Source organism: Lygodium microphyllum, chromosome 26 (genome assembly GCF_053477565.2).
Source record: "Lygodium microphyllum isolate KBCC chromosome 26, Lygodium_microphyllum_v1.1.10, whole genome shotgun sequence".
In the NCBI taxonomy this organism is placed as follows: domain Eukaryota; kingdom Viridiplantae; phylum Streptophyta; class Polypodiopsida; order Schizaeales; family Lygodiaceae; genus Lygodium; species Lygodium microphyllum.
In genome coordinates this window covers 116,734,472-116,760,497 of record NC_141160.1, presented here as the reverse complement: position 1 = coordinate 116,760,497, position 26,026 = coordinate 116,734,472, and the positions used below count along the sequence as shown (strand labels likewise).

The 26,026-nt window shown below is 41.1% G+C and overlaps 1 protein-coding gene across 1 annotated transcript in view; it reads left to right on the top strand.

The window, feature by feature from the left end:
* The window catches only part of CLPP5 (nuclear encoded CLP protease 5), a 33,026-nt gene extending 8,650 nt beyond the window's left edge, over positions 1-24,376 (top strand). The window contains exons 5-9 of the mRNA XM_087667632.1: positions 23,081-23,126; positions 23,223-23,295; positions 23,384-23,418; positions 23,551-23,639; positions 23,791-24,376. Coding sequence (XP_087523758.1) covers positions 23,081-23,126; positions 23,223-23,295; positions 23,384-23,418; positions 23,551-23,639; positions 23,791-24,012 — 465 coding nt within the window. The 3' untranslated portion in view covers positions 24,013-24,376. The remainder of the gene's footprint in view (positions 1-23,080; positions 23,127-23,222; positions 23,296-23,383; positions 23,419-23,550; positions 23,640-23,790) is intronic.
* Positions 24,377-26,026: the final 1,650 nt, after the last annotated feature.

The window sequence follows — 26,026 nt, the reverse complement described above, 5'->3', positions numbered from 1 at the left end:
AATGCCAAAGGCTACTCTTTTCTCTTTTTGAGTTGTACAGATTCTGTGCTCGTGCATGTTGTCAAAAGATGATGTACCAGGGAGATAGTAGGGTTGGTGGGGAGGAACACGGAGTGAACTCGGCAAACATGGAGAAGAGAAGAGAAGAGAGAAGAAACTCTGATGAATGGAATGATGAAGATCTGAATCATGGAGTGAATGTGATACAAGGGAACAAGGGTGCCGTAGCACAAGGAAGATGATGAAGACGGCCACGAACCACGAACCGCAATGTCCTCCTGAAGGGGTGTGAGGGTAGTGGAGAGGTTGGAGAGAAGAGGTGACTGACTGAATGAATTAGCCGTGAGGAATGAATGAGAGAGTGGCCTATAAATAGGCATAGTTAGTCTAGGATGGCGCCCCTTTTTGGGGATGCAAATCCTAAACGCAAAACGCAGAAATGCAGAAACGCAAACTACGGGTGAAGGGTTTCTCAACACCCCCTCTCAAGCCCAAAAAGGGGAACAAGAGAAGAGTGAGGTGGAGATGCAATGCTACATGCTAAAGAATGCTCATGCATGAGGTGCCACTTGGACAGTGTCCCTTGTGGAAAAATTATTCACTTGCCCAAGCGCCCTAGTACAAAGATGATGAAAACATGCAATGCATAGGAGGAATGTCGAACTTTGTGTGGTGCCGAGAACCATAAGGATATATGCCCGTACTTGATCTCGGGAGGTGGTTCCATGCCAACCAAGTGACCAAGACAAGAAGAGAAGAGGAGGAAGAAGATGTAGAGGATCCCTAAGATCCAAGATTTCCACTGGAAAGGGAACCTGCAGTAAAGACCAGTAGACAGAGTGAACTGGAGAACTCGAAACACAACCTCGGGAGAGAAGCCACTAGCTCTGTGCATCCATGCTAGAAGGAATACAAAGGCCTCCTCACCAAGTCGCGGCTGAACCTTCGAGGTCTCGATCTAGGTGGTACCTGAAGATCCTGGGTATCAGTAAAAGAGATGATTGATCGAAGACAGCCACCCCAAGAAAGTAGAGGATGGGTGAAGAATTGCATGTGGAGTAGGTTCCCCCTCTGAGGTGGGAGGTGGAGAGACCCCTGTTGAAGTCGAAGAAGTAGATGCCCCCTCTGAGGGCAAAGAAATAACATTCCCATTTGAGTCCCCCTCTGAAGTAGATAGGGAATCCAAAAACTTATGGATTACGGACTTTGAAATGTCTGATGACGAAGGAAGTGCCACCGTTATGCTGAAGAAGATATCTGGTGTGCCAAAGAGCTCCCAGAGGTAGCCTCTCGAACGTGAGTAGTGGAGGGTAGGGAAGGGTGGGGTTCAGAATGAGCAAGGGGTGGGCAACAGTTGCTGTCTCTCAGTGGAGCGGACTGGGTAATCGAAGAAGAGAGAGGAATCGAGCAGCCAGCGTCTCTCGAAGGAGCAGACTGAGGAGGAGACGATATCTAATAATCATTGTCTCTCAGTGGAGCGGATTGTAGAGCCATAGGTCGTGGAAGCCACTGTACTTGAAAATAAGTAGGAGAAGACTGCCGTTGACATTGCAATGATCCCTAGGAGGTCGTAGCGCCAATCAATCCTCCATGTGCTGGAAAGGACTTAGTGCGCATTGGATGTATCTTATTGCCTTGAGCATAGTACTCTGATAGCCGATGCAGAATGATCTCTGTGGCCCAGAAAGGAGAGGTGGCACAAGGAGTGCCTAGTGGAAGACGCATATACTCTGGGGGGGTGGGGAGCAAAGGTCGAAATCGGCAAGCATCGGTGGTGTGTCCGGTGATGCTACAGTAGGAGCACCCAGTAGTCTGGTCATTTGTTGGTAAAGAAGCCATGGATACCAGTGTGCCTTGCTGAAGAAGGAAGAGGTTAGCCACCATAAACCACAAACCGCAAAGTCAATCTCAAGGGGTGGGAGGGCAGTGGAAGGGTTGGAAGTGAGCTACCAATGGGAGGAGGATACAACCAACAGTAAGAGATTGCAGCCAATAGAAAAATGCAGGTGAGGAGAGAGAAATACTAAAAATACAAGCAGCAGGTGAGAGAAAGACTAAAAACGTAGGCAGGACAGCTTACAGGAGAGAGAAAGAATAAAAATGTAGACATGACAGCTTTCAGGAGAGAGAAAGACTAAAAACGCAGGTAGGACAGCCCGCAGGAGAGAGAAAGACTAAAAACGCATGTAGCAGGAGAGAAAGACAAAGCGCAGGCAACAGGAGAGAGAAAGACTAAAAACGCAGGAAAAAACAGTAGCAGCAGTCAATATGTTGAAATCAGCTCTGAACAGTGTGTGATAGGCTGGAAACAGGTACCGGACTGTTGTAGACAGCAATGGCCAGCTTGGACCGCGATGTCCTCTGTGTTTGGGGTGTGGGCAGCAAGCTGAAATACCTGAAATCTGCAAAAACGAGATTGCTTTCTGAATGGAGAGTGATCATCAACAGTCGTTCTGCTGTAAACAGTTGCAAACTACGGGTGGAAGGTTGAAACAGGTGCTAGACTGTAGATGACAGCAAGGGACGGCTAAGATTGCGATGTCCTCTGCGAAAGGGGTGCGGGCAGCAAGCTGAAAACACCTGAAATCTGCAAAAACGAGATGTTGATGTAGCAGAAGAAGAAGAGAAGTGGATGTTGAACCTGCCACCGATCTTTGCCTTCACTGGAGTGGAGGATCGTTGCCGTTGTTTGAGCAAATTCAGCTCTAATAACATGTCAAAAGATGACGTACCAGCGAGATAGTAGGGTTGGTGGGGAGCAACACGGAGTGAACTCGGCAAACATGGAGAAGAGAAGAGAAGAGAGAAGAAACTCTGATGAATAGAATGATGAAGATCTGAATCATGGAGTGAATGTGATACAAGGGAACAAGGGTGCCGTAGCACAAGGAAGATGATGAAGACGGCCACGAACCACGAACTGCAATGTCCTCCTGAAGGGGTGTGAGGGTAGTGGAGAGGCTGGAGAGAAGAGGTGACGGACTGAATGAATTAATGAATGAATCAAGCCGTGAGGAATGAATGAGAGAGTGGCCTATAAATAGGCATAGTCAGTCTAGGATGGCACCCCTTTTTGGGGCTGCAAACCCTAAACGCAAAACACAGAAACGCAAACTGCGGGTGAAGGGTTTCTCAACACATGTTAGACGTATTTGCACTGTTGCAAAGATTTGATAGAGATTGGCATCTCTGTACCAGATCTAGACATTTGGGCGTTGATTATCTTGAGTTGAAGCTTCAAAAACTCTTTGTCACAAGTTCCCGTACGATGAGGGATCACATCCATAGGATGGAGCTTCGAGATAAGCTTTCATCCCTTGGTACGAGCATTTCTTCAAAGGATCTAGCTATGACACTTCTCTCACATCTTTTGTCATTGACATGTGATGTGTTCTACACTAGCCTTCTCGCTTCTCGTAGCTTGGAGACTCGCTTGGAAGGAGCTACTCCCATTGGTGCTTGAGCAGGATGTGCATCACAGGGAGTCAAATTCTTGCGGAGCCTGTGCACATGGCTGTGCTTATGCGGCCTTATCTATAGGTCCAGGATAAGCCAAGCAAAAGAAAGGGAAGAGGAAGCAATTGGAGTCCTCTTCCAACTGCGATATAGCTTTTGTGGGGCAGCCTAGAGGATATCCCATGTGTCTTCACCATGGGAAGACCTCACACCCTAAGGCAAAGTGCTAGAGGAAATACCCTCACCTTTATTCGGGAGCGAAGGGTAGATCTTCATTGGAGTCTTCATCTACCTCTTCTTTGTCACTGGCTATTACCGCCAAGTTTGTGTTTCTATGCATGTATTGGGTGGAGGAGCCTTCTTTGATTGTCTGGACTTTTAAGCAGCCTGGGCTGCTTGACAGTGGTGCATTGAGTCATATGACTCCTTGAGGTGAGCCGTTGCAGGATCTTGGTTTGTTAGAGGGTATCATCATTGTTGGTGACATTTCTTTGGTGCCTTTTAGTGGTGTTGGGCCCTTGCATTGTCTTCACTGAGCTGGCCATCTTTGTTAAGGATTCATCTATAGGAGCCCCTTTTGTGACAAGTTGGCAAGAGAGGGCGTTATCCTTGCTCCATTCCCCGTGCATTGTGCAGGGCCCTTTGAGGCAATCTTCTATTGCCGCACCTATTCCCAATTGTGCACCATAAATCCTATAGGTCCTATCCCATCCCCCACCATCTCCTCTAGTGGTTCCCCCATACCCCCTACCCCTTTTAGAGGGGGATGATATTGGTAATGCAGTTGTGGATTTCTTGGCCCTTCGTGTTTCAGAGGAGCTTCTCAGGATTGTGAGGAGTTTCTTTAGGGTTTCCAGCCTACTTTGGGCCTTTCCTTTATGTGATGACCTCTTTTCTTCACCATTGAGTCACCATTCCCTATTGCTTGGCCCTTGGTCCCTATTAATTAATTAATTAATTAATGCAAGTTTCGGATTAATGAGTGCCCAAGATCAGTTGGGTGATAAATTGGCCTAGCCAATTTTATTGTTGGCCAATTAGATTATTTTTCCGAGCCATAAATAAAAATTAAATTAGTTTTTAAAAATTAAGTTAATAAAATCAGATAATACTGAAAATTGTTTTTCGAAGGCTGCCACTTGGCAAAACTTGCCCATGCAAGTGGGAAGAACTTTTGTAAAGGTTGTGAGAGGGGGAAAGAGTCATTCTGCAGCGCACTAGTTGGAGAGAGGTGGTATGAATAGGTCACTTGTTGTTGACAATTGGATATCGTTTGTAGCCATTAGGGGAGGCTTCTAGACTAGGCAACTGCAGCCCAAGGCCCTATGGATGCAGGCGACAACAACTGGCCCTAGATGATAGCAGTTTTGGGGCCAACCATGTTTCTATTGTCCAAAATTATTAAGGTAAATTGTGCATTTCAATTTTTATTTGCTGATTGCTGTAATTAAGTGGTTAATCAGGGAATTACCACCCTTGCCAAGAAGGAAGGCTAGTTGGATGAATAGACTTGACTAAGAATTTTGATAGCCAAGTTTTGAAGCTCAGGCGAGTCTGCTCCATAGTCCTTCACCAAGTCCAGCACCAACGTGGAATCTACAAGATAAATGCAATAATGTATATCCACTATTGATTCAAATTATAACACTAAAAGATGCCTACATAAAGACTTTAAAAAAATAGACGAGATTACCTATCACGTTGAGTATCAGGCCACCCAAATATTCCGTCATTGCGAGAGTTTGCAAGTTGATCTTTCACCAATCTATGTTCCTCCGGAGTATGAACCAACTTTTGAAGAGTTGAATTCTGATCTCGTGCCACCTCAGCATCTGCTTGAAGAACTCTTCTCTCATGTTGAAACTCAGGATCCAGGGCATAAGCTGCCCAATGTAGTGGAGAGTAATACTGATTCCACCTACGTACTGCAAGTTCTTCAATCTCTTGCAGTCTAGCTTTATCAGTCTCAATGGATTGGATGTTTTCTATCATCCGATGCATTGCCTCGTATATCTTCCCAATGTAGGGAACATCACTGTCCACATGAAGTAACAACTTCACAATGGGTAAACAAAGAAGAAGCAATGCTTTACCTCGGGCCAATAATCCTTGAGTGATGGTGGTATAGCACAATTGTGCCATAACTGTGCGAGAAGTAGGCTGCTAGTGGCAGCCACAGGTCTGTTATGCTCATAACTGAAGACTGTTGGTAATATATATATATATATTTAGAGAGAGAGAGAGAGAGAGAGAGAGAGAGAGAGAGAGAGAGAGATTCCACATCCACAAACGAATTGTCCCTGCTCTAGTCCATGCTGCCCATAAAGGATCTTGGAATAATGTGCGCATGTGGACCTGGTGCACAACATGTTTCTCCAACAGTGACTGAAAGAAAAACAGAAAAATGGATAGAAACAGCCAACATTTTTAACTATCAAACATTAAATCTTAAGTATTATTTAGCATGATTAGTTTTTAAGACAATGCTACAAAACATTAAACATAAACATAACAATTAAAGCATTCGGAACAGAAAACAATTAAAGAGACCTGAACACGATTAAAGAAAACAATCAAAGTGTTCGAACGTTAAACATCATTATTCACGTTGATTATTTACGTGAACATAATGACTTTAAATGTCATTATTATTCATGTTAGAATTAGTCATTTCAAACATTTTAACAAAAACATTTCAACTTGTGGCAAAACGGGGCAACATGAAACGGTTCCCAAAGGGGGGAAATGCCACGTGGCACCCATTCCCCCAAAGCGCAAATGTTTTGGACAGGGAAATGTATTTCGGGGCTGCCTCTGCACGTTTCAGCGTTTTGGGTCCTGCAAAGGGGTGTTTTGGGGCGTTTCCTGCTTCTATGGGGAAGGCTTATTGGGGGTGGTAGAGGCTGATTCCAACCAGTGTGAGAGGTGTCGAGGAGAGATTGCTGTAGCAGCAGGCATCAGCTGAGAGGAGGCATTTTCTTGTCATGAGGGAGAAATCCAAGGCCAGGCGACAGCAAGGAGAGGACTTTAGATGGCTGGTGATTACCACAGCATCTGGTGAGGCTACAGCAGCTGGTGACTGCATTTGTAGCTGTTCTGGCAAGGGCAGCATCAGATTTCACCTGGTTTTGGAGACAGAAATCAGATTGGGGAAGGCTGATTGGGGGTGGTAGAGGCTGATTCCAACCCTTGTGTGAGGTGTGGAGGAGAGGTTCCTGTAGCAGCAGGCATCAGCTGAGAGGAGACATTTTCTAGTCACGAGGGAGAAGTCCAAGGCCAGGCGACAGCAAGGAGAGGACTTTAGATGGCTGGTGATAACGACAGCATCTGGTGAGGCTACAGCAGCTGGTGACTGCATTTGGAGCTGTTCTGGCAAGGGCAGCATCAGATTTCACCTGGTTTTGGAGACAAATCAGATACTTCTCTCTCTTTAGCTTCCTCTCTCATCTACCAATCATCCCTCAGCAATTCTCAGCCATTTTCAGCTTCAGGTACTGCATAATTGAAGAAACTGCAGTATTAGGGTTTATCAGCCCTTGGAATCCGTGCCCATTTACTAAAGACCCTGCACTTGGTGTAGCAGTCGAAGGCGTTTTAAACTTTTATGCTTGCCAGTATGCTTGACTCTTAGTATGCCTAAGTGCCAAATTCCAATATGCCTACATGCTTGTCTAAGATCATGACTGCATTTAATGCATGTCTAAAGAGTGCTAGTCTACTCATCATCATAAGCTTGCTTGAATCTTAGTCTTCCTAATTGCTAGTATACCTGCTTGCTTGCATAAGACCACAATTGGCTTGTTAGCTTATATAAGACTATGATGGGGAAGTCTACTTGCTTGTTTGTATGCATGTCTAACTGTTTTCCCATCTATCTAACCTACAAATTCAGCAGTAATCGGCCATTACTTCAGCCCCAAATCTTTGGCACAATCGCATACAGATCTACCCAGATTTTGCCCTAATGTATGTACCAACAGTTGCTCTCTCCAATCTTCGCATTCTAGGTGACAAAACTGTTCCAAATAGCTCCAACATGCTGCAAGTGCATTCACAAATCTGCTCACTACTGTGAGTGCATGGCTTGATTTCTTTGCCCAAACTTTCATAATTGAATCAAAGTTCTATTGTTAGAAACTCTCTCTTTCAAAGGTTTTGAGCCTATTCTTTGGTCTTGCCTTTGTGCCACAAGGCCTAGACTCTACCCACTACATGTCCAATTCCCATGTTCCTTCTGCCAATGCACTAGCCACCATGCCTAGAGCTAAGGGACCCAAAAGTAAAGTAATCAGAATATTATGTGATATTTAATAAAATGTTAAGAGTTGATTCACATTTCACATTTTGGTGACACAGGCATGTCAATCGCAGAGAGCACATGAGGTGTGAAGGATGAAACAATAAACGGCTCTTGATTTGATATGTAGGCAAATTATGCATTTTTGGTCACATGCTCTAATAATCCTTCATTGCATATGTAGTGCGTATGAGTGGCTGAAACCAAGTGTTACATCCTTGGATATCTGGATAGACGCTAGTAGCATACATTGGACTTTATCCTTAGTTACTCGCTATTTTTATTGGCCACATATTAAGACTATGGTTTAGTCTTATGTGCGTGAGTTCCTGTAGTGTTAGCTTAATAAAGTTGAACGGTCCAGATAGGGGGGGATGTTGCATTCTTTAAAAATTCCCGATAGAAAGTGGAGTAGCATTTCTATGGATTTTGTAGTAGGATTGCTTGTAGAAATCAAGTTCACGACCTAGTTAGGGTTGTGATCAACTGATTGACGAAAATGGCTCGATTTATTCCTACATATGTAGTCCGTAGCTAACTTTTTGGATGACATAGTTGCATGAATACGTGTTTTCCAAGGTAGGAAATGTATGAAATGGGTAAGAAACGTTTCTTACCTTTTTCAGGCGTTTCTTATACATTAAAAAAAAGGGTCATTGGTTGGAAGTTACGTTTTGATCCCAATAAGTGTGCCTTTTCATGAAACACATTTTTTCCTTTGGGAAAGTGGCTGAAAGTGATGCTTTCTCTTCTGCAATCGTGCCTTCAGCCTTGGGATTTGTGGATTGTTGTTGTAGCCATATCAATCTGTTTGTGACAGTCTTGAGCCGTGACCTTTGACTGGACACGATTATGATAGTAGACCACCTAGGTGTGTGTGTGTGTCTCTCTCTCTCTCTCTCTCTCTCTCTCTGTCTCTCTCACAGAGTAGTATACTACAGTAACCATTCGTAGATCCATCTCTTTTGTTTTCATACAACTCTCTCTATCTCTCTCTGTCTATGTGTACTTAAGTGTAGTTTTAATTTTGGAATTTGCAGTATATATTACTGTAACACAGAAAATCTCGGCTCTCTCTCTCTCTCTCTGTGTAATTGCATGCAGGTTTCACTCTCGAATTTGCAGTATATACTGACTGACTGTTATACAGATATCTCTCTCTCTCTCTCTCTCTCTCACATAGAGAGTAATATATTGCAGTCTGGATTCTGCATTGCTGGAGAGAGCAGATCCCTCTCTCTCTCTTTGTGAGTAATTGGCTAGTTTGGACTCTTTTTTTCTAGCATTATTCATAATTAAATATTAAATTTTAATATTTAAATATTAAAAATCAATCTAATAATTATTTCAGTGCTCAAAAAAATAATCAGATTGGCCAATAATTAGATTGGCTAGGCAACTTTCATTTGCAAGTGTCTTTGCGCCATCTTTGATCATCAGATTGGCGTTAAGTACTATTAAACGCCACCTCTCTAGTGTCATCAATTGATACTTATGGCCAAGTGAATGGCCTAGGCCAACAACTGACACTAGATACCACCAAATACTTGTGCAACATGACTTATAACAACTTTTGCCTCTGACATCCTGTGATTTTCTCGAGTCCTAGGCTCGTAAATTTACTCCAGCTCCAGTTACACCTCACATGTGCAACATTTACTTAACCATGTGATTAAAAATTAATCCACATGTTAAGTGAGCGTTCAAAAATACATGTCTTCATAAAGGTTTGCGCGCTTTTAGTATACAATTTGATAATTGGTCATGTAGATAATGGACAGGTGGATTATTTCTTTCAATATTTTATATATATGGATTCTATAACCTGTAATTTTTTACTATATAAGTAAGAAACGTTTTTCAAACGTTCCATAAAAATTAATATTGTAGGAACTTGTTTGAAACCCGTTTTCCACCTTGCCATTTTTGAAACTCCTGGCTACTATGTGTTGGGTGTAAAGTCCCTTAATCTCCGTGTGTATAAACATATACGGGTGTGAACATCCTTATTTGTACCCTAACATATAAATACATTTGGGATTCTCTCACTCTCTCAACACTGCTCCTGCTGCATTTTTGTCTCACATTTCATTGTGCACTCATCCCAACAAACTAGTATCAGAGTTGCGGTAAAGGTGCGCGTGCTTCTTGAGGTAGGGAACGGTTTGCCGACAGTGCTTCAGGCTCGTTTTTTGCTCGCTCAGGTCGGGTTGTCATTTTTCAGATGTATGTATCAAGCGAGGCAAGCAATAGGTCAAGTGTGACCAAGCGAGATAGGCGATAGGTTGTTTTTGACCCGGTTGACCAGTCGAGGCAGTTGATAGTTCAGTTCTTGACCAGGTGCATCAAGCATGAGTTGCGACAAGTCAGGCGTGAGCAAGCGACAACTTTTTTGGCTTGTGGCAGTCAATCCCAGGCAAGTGATAGCCTCACGTAGACCACGCGATAGTAGGCAAAATGCACAGCAGGGCAACGATGTTACATTTCGGCAATTTGTTTTCGTTAAATTTTTTATTCATTTTTGCAATCAGTTCCTCTTCTTATTGACAGGGGTTTGCACGCGTAAGCACAATTTTGGGATTTGTGCCAAAAAAATTGGAGGATTTTATAGATTTGATGTTGTTCATGCATAACAGTGACATTGGACTCGGAAATTGCAGAAATTGTTTGAAAATTTTGGGGCTTTTCATGTATTAGTGAAATTTTGCTCTATTGAGCTGAATTTATTGACATTGGTGCACATTCGGACCCGAGAAATTTGGGGCTTTTGCAAAATTTTACTAAATTTTTCCGTTTTATACTCTCAAGAACATGTATTAATGCAATTGGGGCAGATTGGTCAGTGAAATTTTGGGGCTTTTGCTGAAATTTGTGAATTTTGGCAAAATTGATGTGTGAAATGCATATTGGGGACATTGCTGAAGCAATCTTGGTGCTATAAGCAGTGAAATTGAAGTTTATTATTTCCCACTTGTGAGATTTTGATGAAATTGCAGAGAATTTTGGTGTTTTTTTGTGTATCGGAAGTGCTTTTGGGCACATCTGTATGCAGTACACATGTTAGGCAGCTCCTATTGAGTTGATGTATTGCTGAATATTCATGGTGCATCAGTCTTAGTGATTATTTGTAGATTTGGGATTGTTGCAAATGTATTTTTGGTGATATTGCTGAAGTGGGAGTCACCTTGCAGTGATATATGCATGGAATGTATGCTGAAATTTTAGTTATATTGACGAAAGTCATTCTTTCTACTGCTGTACATGTATTTGGATCAAATCTTGCTCTTATCTCTTGGAATTTTGGGCTGAAATTAGCTGAATATTCAGCCTGTTATTTACTATCATAAAATACAGCATTGATACTTGGCACTTTGCTGAAAAATGGCCACTAATGCCTCTAGTAGCAGTGATATTAAACCCCTTCTTGAAATCAAGAGGTTTGATGGCATTGACTTTGATATGCAGAAGGACAAGATGAAAGGCATTTTGTTTCTCAAGGACTGTGATGATGCTCTTTTGGAAAACAAGCCTGTAGCTATGATAGATGAGGATTGGGCTAGACTCAACAAGAAGGCCATTGCATACATTAAAATGGCTGTATTTAATGATGTGCTTACAGACATTAAGCGTCTTGATACGGCTTATGCCATATGGAAAAAGTTAAAGGACACTTATGAAAATACAACTCCAGTAAATCGAGTGTATCTCGTGCACAAGCTTGTGAACATGGAGTTGGATGAGTCTAAGCCAACATTGCAGCATTTGAGTGCTTTCACAGGGATTTTGAGTCAATTTGCAGGATGTTGGTTTGCAGCCCTTTAATGATATATTGAAGGCTATTTTCTTGTTGATGAGTTTGCTTGATAGCTAGGAGTCTTTGATTCTTTCACTAAGCAACAACCCTACTTTAACCTTTGATGGTGTTAGGGGCTCTATTCTCAATGAGGAGATTAGAAGAAAGTTTGGTGGAGAAAGTAGTGGTTCAACCTATCATCTTAGAGGTAGGTCAGAAATGAGGGGTAATGCAAGAAATAAAGGCAAAAGCAAGAGTATAAGCAAGGGCAAACAATAGGATGTTACGTGCTAGCTATCAATGTGGGTGTAAAGGGTATAACAAGCTTGATTGTCGGTACTACAAGAAAGCGCAAGAAAGAAAGAAAGAAATAGCAAGGAAAGAAAAAGGAGGATGACAAGAAAGATGATGACAGCTCTTCCTCAAAAGAAGTTGCAAAGGCAAATGTTGCATCTGGTGTGGTCATTGAAGAGCTCTCTGACACTAGAGAGATACTTGTTATAGCCTTATGCGATAATGTAGATGTTATGGCAGTAGAAGGTGATATGCACATCACCAAAAGAGAGGTGATTGATGCTTTACTTTTAGCTCATGATGGGCTATCCCAATCATGGATAGTGAACAACGGTGCCTCTTTGCATGTTAATTCCTCTTTGGAGTCATTTTTAGAATACAGTGTAGGTTGCTTAGGCAAGGTTTTACTTGGGCAACAACTATGCATGTGAGATAGAGGGTGTAGGTACCATTCATTTGGTTCTCGAAAACAGCCAAGAGCTATTTGTGTATAGTGACTTGCTAGTTCACTCACCTTGGGATTCTCTCACTCTCAACACTGCCCCTACTCCATTTTTGTCTCGCATTGCATAGTCATTCCAACACTACGTTGGACAATATGCAGGAGATGTTTATGACTGCTAGGGAAGGTTCTACTTCGGGCCTTTAAGTTGGAGGTTGTTGGATGTAAAGTCCCTTCTGGTGTAAAGTTCCTTAATCTCCGTGTATGTAAACATATACTGGTGTGAACACACCCTTATTCGTACCCTAACATTATTCTTTGTGTATCGTGACTTGCTGGTACACTCACCTTGGGATTCTCTTACTCTCAACACTGCTTTTGCTCCTTTTTTGACTTACATTTCATTGTGCACTCATCCCAACACTATGTTGGATGATATACAATAGATGTTAATGACTTCTAGGGAAAGTATTAAAATGGCGCAAGAGTCCTAAAGGACTCTGATTCAATGACTATCAGCATGTGCTATAAATTATTTTGAGCGATTGTGGTCCTTTCCAAATTACCAAGAAGATAAGTAGCATATCCTATGAGTTGGATTTACCTTTAGAAATTGGAGTTCACCTTGTGTCCATGCAAGTCGTTTGAAAGAATGATTGGGACAAGATGAGTTGATTATCCCAACTTAGGAAGTTCCACGGCTTGAGGATACTGTTGCTATGTTCCTCTCGAACCTGAATTGTTTTTTGACCTTAGGATTAAATGGTCTTGTTGGACTGTTTATCTTTGAATATTTGGTCCAAGTGGAGAAACCGCACGGAGGCGGAGGCTAATGGGAGTTGGTGCGTTCCTTGAAGAGTCGTTTTTCTCACTTCAGTTTTAATGTGATAATTGAATTTAATATTTATTTAACATTTAATATTAATGGTTACATTGACATTAATGTTAGTTCAATTTGTTAACTTTAATGCTGCTGTTCACAGCTATATTACTGTTCCTCTTAATGTTAATATTATTAACATTACTCTCAACATTAATCCTGAATGTTAGTACAATTTGTTGAAATTTAATGCTGCTGTTCACAGCAGGATTACTGTTCTTCTTAATGCTAATATTATTAACATTTCTCTCAACAGTAATCCTTAACAAGGTGTTGGGGAGAGAGAGAAATGAGAAAGATTCTGATGTTGGTGAGAGAGACCATGTGATGAGAGAGAGAGAGAGAGAGAGAGAGAGAGAGAGAGAGAGAGAGAGGCCCAGTACGTGAAGGTGACATCTTGACACTTTTTGAGTCAGAAAGAGAAGCAAGGAGGCTACGCTGAGTTTCTTTTATTTCACTGGATGAGTCTGAATCTATAGAACATCATTGAAATGTACCGGCTTTATTTAATGGAACACTTGAGTGTTGGCTATATAGTTAGCTGACAGTATTTAGACTGAGTTTTTGGGGGTATCCTGGTTTTGAAGTTAAATTTATTTCACTGGATGAGTTTGAGCATTAAGTTTGGGGTTAAACTGGCCCTGAAACTCCACTGGTTTTGGTGTTTGTATATGACTCGTTTGAGCTGCTGGTTATGAATAGTAATGTGATGGAATTGCACCAAAAGAGAGAGAGAGAGAGAGAGAGATGGACTGAAGGGTTGACTGAACTGGGTGGATTGCGAAATGAAGGAAAGACAGATTTTCTGGGCACCACCTGAGGGTCTGTGTGGCAGTGGGGGTGGACTTGTGAGCTGGCGTTGCAGCGGGGACGGACTACAAAGGACAAGAAGGGTGAACTTGCTGCGAGGGACTAGTGTGGCAAGATTGTTGAGTTTTCTCGACTCTTCCTTCCCTCTCGTGTCTTCTCACCTATTGATGCGTTGGCCCACATGATCAAAATAGTGAAGGGGTAGCCACATGGCACCTAAACATAACATTTAGGTGTTAGTACATCAAGATTGCATATTTGTTTATGCTTGTCTCTTTTGTTTAGCTCCTCTCAAACCTTTATTTTTTAAGAAGCTGCCTCCTTGCTTATATTTAAAAAAAAAGTGAAGTTTTGCATTGAATGCAGATTATTTTTACTGTGATTTGCTCTTCTCTCTCGCACTCTTTGATATTTGAATTTTGCGTCTCTCTCTCTCTCTCTTTAAACCTTCTATGTTCCTTATTGCTATTCATACCATGGCTTCTCACAATCTTTCTCCTTTTGATACACCCGCTGCTACCGAATCTCAATATATGGAGGATTCCTCTTTGGTTTCTTGCGAACTTGAACACATGCACGGGCAGCATCCCAGAGAATCTATTTCTATTAAATATGATGAAGATTCATTACTAGTGATGTTTCTCCAAGCCCAAATCAAGGACATGCAATGACAATTGGTTGAGATGCACACTCCTTGTTTTCCATTTGTATCAACAACCATGAGGACATTGCCACTTTAGTTTCAATCCCTTCAAAAGAGAGAAGAATCAATGTGATGAGATGAATATCGATTCATGGCTGGCCAAATGGATGGCTTACTTTGATTTTTCTTAGTTTGATGATGCTCAGTGTATTGGATAGATACAAATCACGTTACAAGGGAAAACCGTGAGTTTTTGTTGTTGTTGTTATCATCATGTTACTGAATTTTGGTCTTTTGTGTTGATTGCAAAACATACAAAGGTTTGAGACATTCTGGTTGCTTACCTGTGCACTCAGCAATGATAATGAGATGAGGATGAGGATTGTTGTTGAAGTTCCATCATAATCATAATGCTTATTATTATGTCTTCCCTCTTTCCCAACTTTTTGTGCCTTCCAGAAATCCCACGTCTTTGTGGCCTACACACACAACTCCTTTGACAAACAAAAACCAAATAAATTCGACCATGGTTTTATGGGCTTTGATGGTTCCTCCCAATAGTCTCCAAGGATTGGATTGGGACTATCTTGGATCTAGCTCATACTTCCTCATCCCCAACCATATCCTCACTCTCCCCTATTACGGCATCGACATGATTGTTTATGAGTCATACACACACCAAAGAGGAGAGCCCACCCCATTGCTCTAGTTTCTAGCCAAGTGGGTAGAATGGCCTTATAGAAATTAGTTGGGGCTATGTTCCAAGATGGAAACATGGATAAATTTTTAATCCGTTTTTTAGAAGCGTTTTGTAACTGATGATCGAATTTCTATCTTTCTCTTAAGGGGCATTGCCAAAATGATTATCATTTTGGTAAAATCTAGCAACTAGTTGAAGAGGAATCTAGTATCCTAGGAAGCCTTGGCAGACTAGACACTCGAAAGCTGGCTATTGAGAGAAAGATGGCGGAAAAGTTTGATCGATTACTTTTTAAGCAAGGCAAGTGTGTGTGCCCAATGAAGATATTGCAAAAAAACTTGTATGAGTGTCATGATGCATCGAGCATTGGATATCGTGGCATATACGAGATTTTGGCCTTGATTACTCGGTACTTTTACTGGCCGCACATTAAGACTATGTTTGAGTCTTATGTGTGTGAGTGCCTGTAGTGTCAGCTTAATAAAGTTGAATAGCACAAACAAGTAGGGATGTTATTGCTAGCAAACATGTTTGTCATGCCTTGTCATCTCCTGCTTGTGAGCCTTAGTTTGAGTCAGACGAGGACTTTAGGAGCTCTAATGTGTCCGTCACTTGTGACAGAGAAGGTAGCTCATTTTAGAGCAGCCATTTCATTGCCTTTTAGTGCATTTTCTCCTCTAGTCGGGTGTTTGCATTTCTTGGGTAGTTTTTGCATTCATTAGTCTACCTTCACCTGTAGGACATTGTCCACATTTGCTAGGATTTTTCTTTGCGCATCTGACATTTTTCTAGCATTATATGCTAGTTGACCCATTTATAAGGCCTAGATTGAAGTCTGGCGAGCTTTGGGGATATTTGGCTATTTATAGTCTCCCCCACTCACTTGGTATATCATCTTGCTTCTTCCTTGGAGAAGCATACTCCCACTCTATCATCTTCCTTCGTCTTTGGTATTGCCATCATTATCAACCTGATTTGGTGTCCTCGTTGATCCAGTAGTCGACTGCGTGTAAGGATTGACCTGTCCTCTTTTTGTATTCAACATTTGTTCCTTGCTCAGTGCAGATTTATTTCTTCTTTTCTTGTAGTCTCTCTCTGTTTCTTTGTCTTTGTGTTTGTGTTTGCTTTCTGCTACGCACTCTCATATGGTATTAGAGTCTAAGTAAGACACAAAGCTGATTTTATGCAAAGAAGACCACCTGAGACAGCGAGGCAGCCCTTCCATAGCAGTGTTTTGCTGAAAACGCAGCTTTGTGCTTGAAGGCGTTAGCTTTTCTCGTGCTAGGTATCTATTTTGTTGCCACCTCTCTGTTGCTGAAGGCGACAAGCTTCCTTAGTGAGGCGACAATCCTTTGTAGCAAATGCACGTGTTTCTTGGCTAGGTGACCGCTCTCCTTGCCAAGCACACAATTCTTTGTGTAGGTGACAATATCTCTTTCCCAAGTTGACCCTTTACATTGACTTCCTTGTGATCCTGTAGCTGTTTCCTCATGTTTTGGGGCTGTCTATAGCCAAAACGCAGGTTTCTTGTGAATGTTTTGCAAGATATTGAAGATGTCTTACAATCAACTTCACGGGTTTGATGATACAGATCAAGAGCATTCTCATCACTCCTTGGATGGCGGTGAGATTATTGCGCGGATTGTGAAGAAGGAGATTACGTAGCCCTCTTATGCGGGATCCCTCTTCTCCCCGTTCTCTCCATGTCTCTTAGAAGGCCCATTTTATTGGTCTCAAAATGCCATCCATGGCACCCTCTATACAGGTGTCTATACTCCCTTCTTTGCCCAAAGAAGACCAGCTTAATGGTTTAAACTACTCGCTTTGGTCGTGCTTATCTACATTGATGACATTTTTGTCTTTTCAGACACTGTACAGGAACATGTGGAGCATCTTTCTTCTTTGTAAAGGCAGTAGAAGAAGCAGGTATAGTAGTATCACCCACAAAATTAGTGATGTTCCAAACATCTGTGGAATTTCTTGGTATAGAAATCAACCAAGGTCACATAAAGCTTCAAGAGCATGTATTGACCAAAATTATAGAGATGCCAGATATTTTCACTGCAGTAAGACAGCTTCAGCAGTCTTTAGGCTGTTTAATTTGGGTGAATTTCTCTACTCCAAACATAGCCAATTATTCCCAAGAACTTTATACTTTGCTTCGAAAAGACAAATTCAAATGGAAACCCATACATACTATAGGAGTTTAAAACATTAAGAAGATTATAAAGAATCTTCCTCCACTCTGGTTGCCTATTGGTCTACCATTATTTCTTTACACAGATGCTTCTGACACTGGTTGGGGTGCCTGTCTTTGGAAGAAGAATTGTTAGAACTACATCCATACAGATATGCCTCATGAATCTTCTCTACCACACAAAGGAATAGTTTTTCACTTGTGATTTGAGAGAAGAAAGGTAGTAAGTGATGCTGTGAGGTATCGCTTATAAGGCACTGAGGCCTGTGTGTGCCGTGTTCGCCGTTGAAGAGCATTTAATCCTCTGTTAAGTCCAAAGATTCATAGACAGAAGGAAGCAAATCAGGTTTTAGACCAAATGCCCTTATGCATTGATTTTTCTGAGAAGGATAATGATGAGCTTACTCGCCATGTACACAAAAGGCTTGATTCACGCATTATGAGAAAAAGCATAGAACAAAATTCTCCAAATCGATCATCCTCAGAATTACCTGCATGGTACTACCATGACCAAGCACATTTTCGAGAAAGAGCTGCATTCACTACATCTTCTTCAGATGAAGACAGAGATAGTGCAATTGAAGAGACTTTCGTCCCTATCAATCCACACCGATAATCATCTATCAATCATCTCCTACAACAGTCTTACGTGCCCAGATGAATGCGCACTTTTCCTCTGCAAGTAACTTTTATTCTATTGTAAATCTTGTCAATGCTACCTCTACGTTAACATCAAAATCCAAACCCTCCTATAATCATCATTAGACCAATCTGGGAACATGAGTTCCAGATAATCAGTCAGATCTGTTACAGTTTTCCCTGACTTAAGAGGTTTTTGAAAGTAAAAAGAGATATTGGCAGGAAGTCGCTCTTCCAAATCATCAGTTATAGGGCAATAGATGCGTTGCACTTCTTTAAGAAGAATGCTTTTCAGATCATTATCTTGATCATCTTCTATATTTGAAAATGATTCATAACAATACATATCCTTGTCTTCTAAAATAGATGCATTTGCATTAGAAGATTTTTCTCCTGTAGGAATTATTCTTTTTCTTTATCTTTTGCAGAGAGAACATGGTGAACATTGAGAGTTCCTATGAAAGGTGAGGCAAAATGAGATGTCCATCCTTTTTGTAATCTTTTATTGGAGAAAGTGGACCAATCAGTCACTGTTTGGGAGGAAGGCATGAGTGCAATAGTAGACTGAGTAGTGAGTGCTGGAGTAGACCTCACAATAGTAGTCTTGTGTAACTGTTGACAGATATTAAGAAGTTGATCTGCAATTTGTTGCAAAGATTCTATCTTCTCGATCAATCCTGTAAGGGCAAGATGAGTCCAATTTTCAGCCTGGATTTCTGCTGTCCAAGATGAATTGTCTTGCGGACGCAGATAAGGGGCTGCCTTGTATTGGTTACCTTCATACTCAAATTCTTGGATGTTATTGATAACTCCTGAAGATGAACCAGCTTTTTCTATCAACTTTCGGCAATATTGGTATACTCCTTGGATAATTTGGTCATGATTACATAACTGAGTATGGGACTTGAGAGTATTAGCTCTTTGGGATGGTGAGATCTTGAGCTGAGGTTGTTGGATGACGGCCTTCTGAAGGGATGGCTCTAGTAGGGGCAAAGAACCATTCTCCAATTGCTTCTGTGGAAGTAACAATGTCTTTCCTTTAATATTTTGTACCTTAATCACTTTTGGTGGGAGAAGCTCGTTCTTTTGGATAGAAGAGATGTCTAGTTGCCATTCATGAGGCAACTCTATTTCAGACCAGTTCTGACTTCATAATAATTGTTTGTCCTTTATCGTGTGATGAATTAACTCCTTCCACAACCCTTGGTATCGCTAAAGACATACATCTAAAAACCATACGGTATTGAATAGCTAGATGAGCTGATGAAGCTTTCATTTCTAACCCAAGAGTTCTAATATGCAACATTAGAAGTTTAGGCAAGTAGGGATAATCTATAGCTATGACATAATTGGGATGAAATTTAAAAAAGATAGGGCCATTTGAAAGGGGTGAAATAGCGGCTACTATCATACCATGTAGATTAATATGACGGGTGTCAAGGATTGCTGCTATATAAGAAGCATTTAGGCCACGCCTAAATAGAGGGATTATACCTATTGCTATATATCCTAAGTGGATGTATGGATAGTCTTTTTTAGCTTGTTGCTTTTGTATCTTAGGGTAAACAAGAGAGAAGATTAACATGTTGGTCTTGGGAGAGGGAGTCTCCTATAGTAAGTATACCTTGATCCTCAATGTAAAGCGTAGATGCTTTAAACTTGAATATACCATTTTCACCATAAATGTGAGAAGCACCGATTTCTGGCAAGATCCATTTTGAGCTCGGTTGGGATTTGTCAACAATGATGGTTGAATTCCCCAATGACTTGTAGCGCTCAGAAAGATGTTTGAATGCAGAAGAGAGGACATTTCCACTTTGCTTTGAAGAAGCCATAGGACTTTACTGGACTTAACAGAGGATTTATTGCTCTTCAACGGCAAATGCTTATAACAATATTAAGCATTCAAGTATTGGTTATAGCTCGTTTATGCTCATATATAGTTACGAGCCCAAATTATTGATTGTTGCGAAGCTCAAGGGGGTGAAAATGTAGTCCCTGGTTGACTTTTTGCACGATAGGCATGAGAAGTTGATGAATGTTAGGAAAAGCATCACAACGGCCCAAGATTGTGACACGTTTTATGCCCTTCTGGAGCTCACCTTAAAGTCCCAAAGGACTCTGATTTGATGATGATTGGCAAGCCTTCTAAATGATCTTCAAGATATCGTGGTCCCTTCTAGAAGTACCAAGAAGACAAATGGTGGATTCTATGAGTTGGATTTACCTTTGAAAATCCAAGTTCACTCTGTGTTTCATTTTAGTTGTTTGAACTATGATAGTCGTTTTAAAGAACAATTGGGACAAGGTGAATTGATTGTTTGGTTTGAGAGAGTCCTACAACTCGAGGATCTGCTTAGTATTGTTTATCTAGAGTATCTCGTCAAGTTGAAAAACCGCCTAGAGGCAGAGGCCACTTGGGAGTGGGTATGTTCGTTGAAGGGTAATTTTTCACACTTCGTTCTTGAGGATATTGTTGAGGACAGCAATCATTCATAAGGGGGAAAGTGTTACATCCTTGGACATCTGGATGGGTGCTAGCAGGATTGGTCATAGTGGTTGTGACATGACCTAGTGTTTCATTAAGGGCACTTCGGGGTTAGGGCAAGCGAGTCCTATAAAATGGACTCAAGGCTCCATTGTGCACTTTCATTGTGTGATCGCCACTCGGACTCTTGGCGTGTTGGTCGATGCATTAGTACATCAGGATGGTGTGTGCTGGTGGTATGGGACGCAAACCCTCGGGATGTGGTCATGACCCGGAGTGTTTCTAGCTCCCAAGCTCAAGGATGTTCGTTGGCTCTATGGTTGGGAGGTGAGTCTGATGTTCAATTCCTTTTATTTGTAGATATGGCTTGTGTCGTGTCTCGTGTGCAAGATGGATCCTAGGGGGATGTGGAAAATTTTAAAGGCTCTTGTGTGGAAATACATTGCCTCAATTGATGTTGACTGCAGCCCTCTCCCCCCGTTAAAAAGAAAAAAAAGCATGTGCGTGTGTTGTGGCAATCAACTTTGTTGCATTGAGGGCATATTAGCTTTTAACGCGGTAACCTCTCTTCTTCTATGACTGTTGCATCTTCTGCTAAATGCCAATTTTTTAGGCAAGTAGGGATCATCTATAGCTATGACTTAATTGGGACGAAGTTTAAAAAAGATAGGGCCATTTGAAAGGGGTGAAACAGCGGCTACTATCATACCATGTAGAATAATATGACGGGTATCAAGGACTGCTGCTATATAAGAAGCATTTAGGCCACGCCTAAACAGAGGGATTATACCTATTGCTATATATCCTAGGTGGATGTATGGATAGTCTTTTTTAGCTTGCTGCTTTTGTATCTTAGGGTAAACAAGAGAAAAGATTAACATGTTGGTCTTGGGAGAGGGAGTCTCCTACAGTAAGTATACCTTGATCCTCAATGTAAAGAGTAGATGCTTTAAACTTGAATATACCATTTTCACCATAAATGTGAGAAGCATCGATTTCTAGCAAGATCCATTTTGAGCTCGTCAACAATGATGGTTGGGATTCGTCAACAATGATGGCTGGGATTCGTCAACAATGATGGTTGAATTCCCCAATGACTTGTAGCGCTCAGAAAGATGTTTGAATGCAGAAAAGAGGACATTTCCACTTTGCTTTGAAGAAGCCATAGGACTTTACTGGACTTAACAGAGGATTTACTGCTCTTCAACGGCAAATGCTTATAACAATATTAAGCATTTGAGTATTGGTTATAGCTCGTTTATGCTCATATATAGTTACGAGCTCAAACCATTGATTGTTGCGAAGCTCAAGGGGGTGAAAATGTTGTCCGTGGTTGACTTTCTGCACGATAGGCATGAGAAGTTGATGAATGCTAGGAAGAGCATCACAACGGCCCAAGATTGTGAAACGTTTTATGCCCTTCTGGAGCTCACCTTAAAGTCCCAAAGGACTCTGATTTGATGATGATTGGCAAGCCTTATAAATGATCTTCAAGATATTGTGGTCCCTTCTAGAAGCACCAAGAAGACAAGTAGTGGATTCTATGAGTTGGATTTACCTTTGAAAATCCAAGTTCACTCCGTGTTTCGTTTTAGTTGTTTGAACCATGTTAGTCGTTTGAAAGAACAATTGGGACAATGTGAATTGATTGTTTAGTTTAAGAGAGTCCTGCGGCTCGAGGATCCCACTTAGTATTGTTTATCTAGAGTATCTTGTCAAGTTGAAAAACCGCCTAGAGGCAGAGGCTATTTGGGAGTTGGTATGTTCGTTGAAGGGTAATTTTTCACACTTCGTTCCTGAGGATATTGTTGAGGACAGCAATCATTCATAAGGGGGAAAGTGTTACATCCTTGGACATCTGTATGGGTGCTAGCAGGATTGGTCATAGTGGTTGTGATGTGACTTAGTGTTTCATTAAGGGCACTTCGGGGTTAGGGCAAGCAAGTCCTATAAAATGGAGTGCACTTTCATTGTGTGATCACCACTCGGACTCTTGGCGTGTTGGTCGATGCATCCGTACATCAGGATTGTGTGTGCTGGTGGTATGGGACGCCAACCCTCCGGATGTGGTCATGACCCGGAGTGTTTCTAGCTCCCAAGCTCAAGGATGCCCGTTGGCTCTATGGTTGGGAGGTGAGTCTGATGTTCAGTCCCTTTTATTTGTAGATATGGCTTGTGTCGTGTCTCGTGTGCAAGATGGATCCTAGGGGGATGTGTGGAAAATTTTAAAGGCTCTTCTGTGGAAATACATTGCCTCAATTGATGTTGACTCCAGCCCTCTCCCCCCGTTAAAAAGAAAAAAAAGCTTGTGTGTGTTGTGGCAATCAGCTTTGTTGCATTGAGGGCATATTAACTTTAACGCGGTAACCTCTCTTCTTCTCTGACTGTTGCATCTTATGCTAAATGCCAGTTTTTTAATCGTCTTCTTTGGCTATTTGCAGGATATTGTCATGTATGTAAACTCTCCTGGTGGTTCTGTCACAGCAGGTTGATAGCCTGAGGCTTACATCTATTGTCAATCATGAACAGTAAATAGTGGTACTGTGCTGAAATCCTTACTGCAAAGCATACACTTTTTTGCAGGAATGGCAATTTTTGATACTATGCGACACATAAGACCAGATGTCAGTACAGTATGTGTTGGGCTTGCAGCTAGGTATCATGCCAGTTTTTGCTGTTTTGCTAGTAAAGGAAAAATAGAGTAAAAAGAATTACCTAATTTTAAATTCTCTGTTGGCTTGCAGCATGGGTGCTTTCTTGTTAAGTGGAGGGACAAAAGGTTTGTTGTTCAACATTCCCTTGAGTTCAAGCATTTTCATACTATTATTGTTATTTAGTGCTTGATGTTCTGTATAGATTGTCTTTATTACGTTCTGGCTGAGGGGTTCTGACCCCCTTTTTTCCATGGCAGGCAAGAGATACAGCCTTCCTAATTCTCGTATCATGATTCACCAACCTCTTGGTGGTGCACAAGGCCAGCAAACAGATATTGAGATTCAGGTAACACAGAAGATGTTGGCTTTGTGATGAGTCATCTAATTATCTGATTGATTCTTGTTGGTTTTTTGCCTGTGCAGGCTAATGAAATCTTTGGCTTTATGATGAGACATCTAAATTTTTGATTGATTCTTGTTGGTTTTTTCCTGTGCAGGCTAATGAAATCCTACATCACAAAGCGAACTTGAATGGCTATTTGTCTTATCACACCGGTCAGCCTTTGGAGAAGATTGTTCAGGACACTGACCGTGATTTCTTCATGAGTGCCAAAGAGGCCAAAGAGTATGGTTTAATTGATGCTGTTATTTCCAATCCTCTTAAGGCACTTTCTCCACTTCCGCAGCCAGAGCCGGAGCCAGAGCCCACTGCTGCATAGGTTTACATTGTAAATTGTCTGTGTATGCTCTTATGCACACTAGAAAAAGCTATATCACTAGCAAAGTTTTACCACATGAAGTAATTTGCACAAACATGGATCCAAATGTCCAAGCAAGGTGTTAGCAGAAAAATGGAGCTTATTGTTTGTACCATTCATCCATAGTTGTTATAAAGCTCACAAGGTTTTTTAGGGAATTGCAGCGGTGTAGCAAATTCAGTACATTGAGCAAATTCACTACTCACTTTCAAGATTTTGAGCCTGTTTATACTACGGAGATCACAATGCTGTCAACCGATTGATTCGTCAGATTTTTTGACATGGGCTTGATGATGTTCAAACAGTAAACTGATTTTGATGTTAACCATGCTTTTTACCTGATGTCTTGCTCATAGATAATGTTCATCTATGAGCCCATTAAAATAATCAATGTGAGTTTTTGAAAACTTGATCTGCAAAGTAAAGTATGGCTATCACTTGCGAGTAATGAGACTAAAGCTGCAACGGAGAACCATCAACAAATTTCAGCATTTGGGAAACTGGTTCACAATTAGCCCTAGCCTCTATGTTCATCATCATCTGAGTTTGCCGTGGCGAGTACCCACAACTAAACTAGCTATCAACTCAGAAAGAAACTTGCTGCACTCAGAAATTTTGATGTCAAGCAAGCTTTCTGACTTAGAAGTCTATTTGGGTATTGTTCTTCCTTTGGATGCATGTCCTTGTCTTACAATATGGTCTTTTGTAAACATATTTCGTGTGGGAAGGCTGAGAGGACTTGTATTTATGATTGGTATGCCTTGAAGATGAGGCACTCTTGGCACAGATCTCCAAAGAAATACCCTTTACTCAAGAGCAATGTATTTTTGCATAGTTGTCAATACTTTGTCTTCCACCTTTGTAGTGGTTATTCAGATGCAGAAACAGCACCAACCTTTTGATCTGCCTTGGATCTTTATACACAGGGGTCAATGATACAATCTAGGTCCATATTTTTGTTGGGGCACAGAAATGGAAGCACTTGTCGTACCTTAAAAAACATTATGCCTAGATTAGATATGTCGACCTATCTTAACTTGGGTATTTCACCTAAGGAAATCAAAGTCCACGTTTATTTGAGGCTCAATTTTGAGCTGCTTCAAGAGGGCTAACTTGAGTGATGGATATCAAAATAACATGGATTAGGGGTGGGAGAAAAAAATCATAAGTTTGATATTAACATTGGTTTTTTTCTGAGTGAACACAATGTGCATTCATATATTTGTTTCTTTTGTAAGAGGGATATTTTATCTTCGAACATAATGTGAACATATATTTGTGAGTGAATATAATGTGCATTCATATATTTGTTTCTTTTGTAAGAGGGATATTTTATCTTCGAACATTGGAAATTATATTTGCTAAGACTAATGAGGGAGTTTTTCCTATTATATACCATGGCATTTATCGAATTTCTAATCTCTATCTCTAACCTTCCAGGATATCTATTTATGTATGTATCTATTCTATATATAATTTAGAGATTTGCCTTGGGGATCCCAAACCAGCTAGGAAATTCCCAAACCTATGTGACACAGGGAGGAGAGGTGTGGTATTCCTGAAAAACAAGAGGTTTTTTTTTTTTTTTGGCAAAAGTAGAAGATTCAAATGCATGACTATGCCTTAGTGTGAAGAGTCAAATCTCCCTAAAGCCTACAAGAAGAATTGAAGGCAAAGGGAGGAGGATGTTCTTTATGACCAACTTCTTAAACTTTAGCTCTTTATCATCAACACAATGGAATGGGTTGGCAAGCCTTAAAAGACCTAAGAGCAAATACATGGGTGCAATCTACCCATTTAATATTTTAGACATTTTGTGTTTGATGCATACATGACTTGTGGTCATTATGTGAAGCAAGTATATGTTTATAGGGGATCTCAAGTATGTATGACAATTGAAGATGCTACAAATCAATTAAGCATGAAGATGACTTGTAATTCCTATCTCAAAGTGATGAAAGATAGTTTTAAGTTT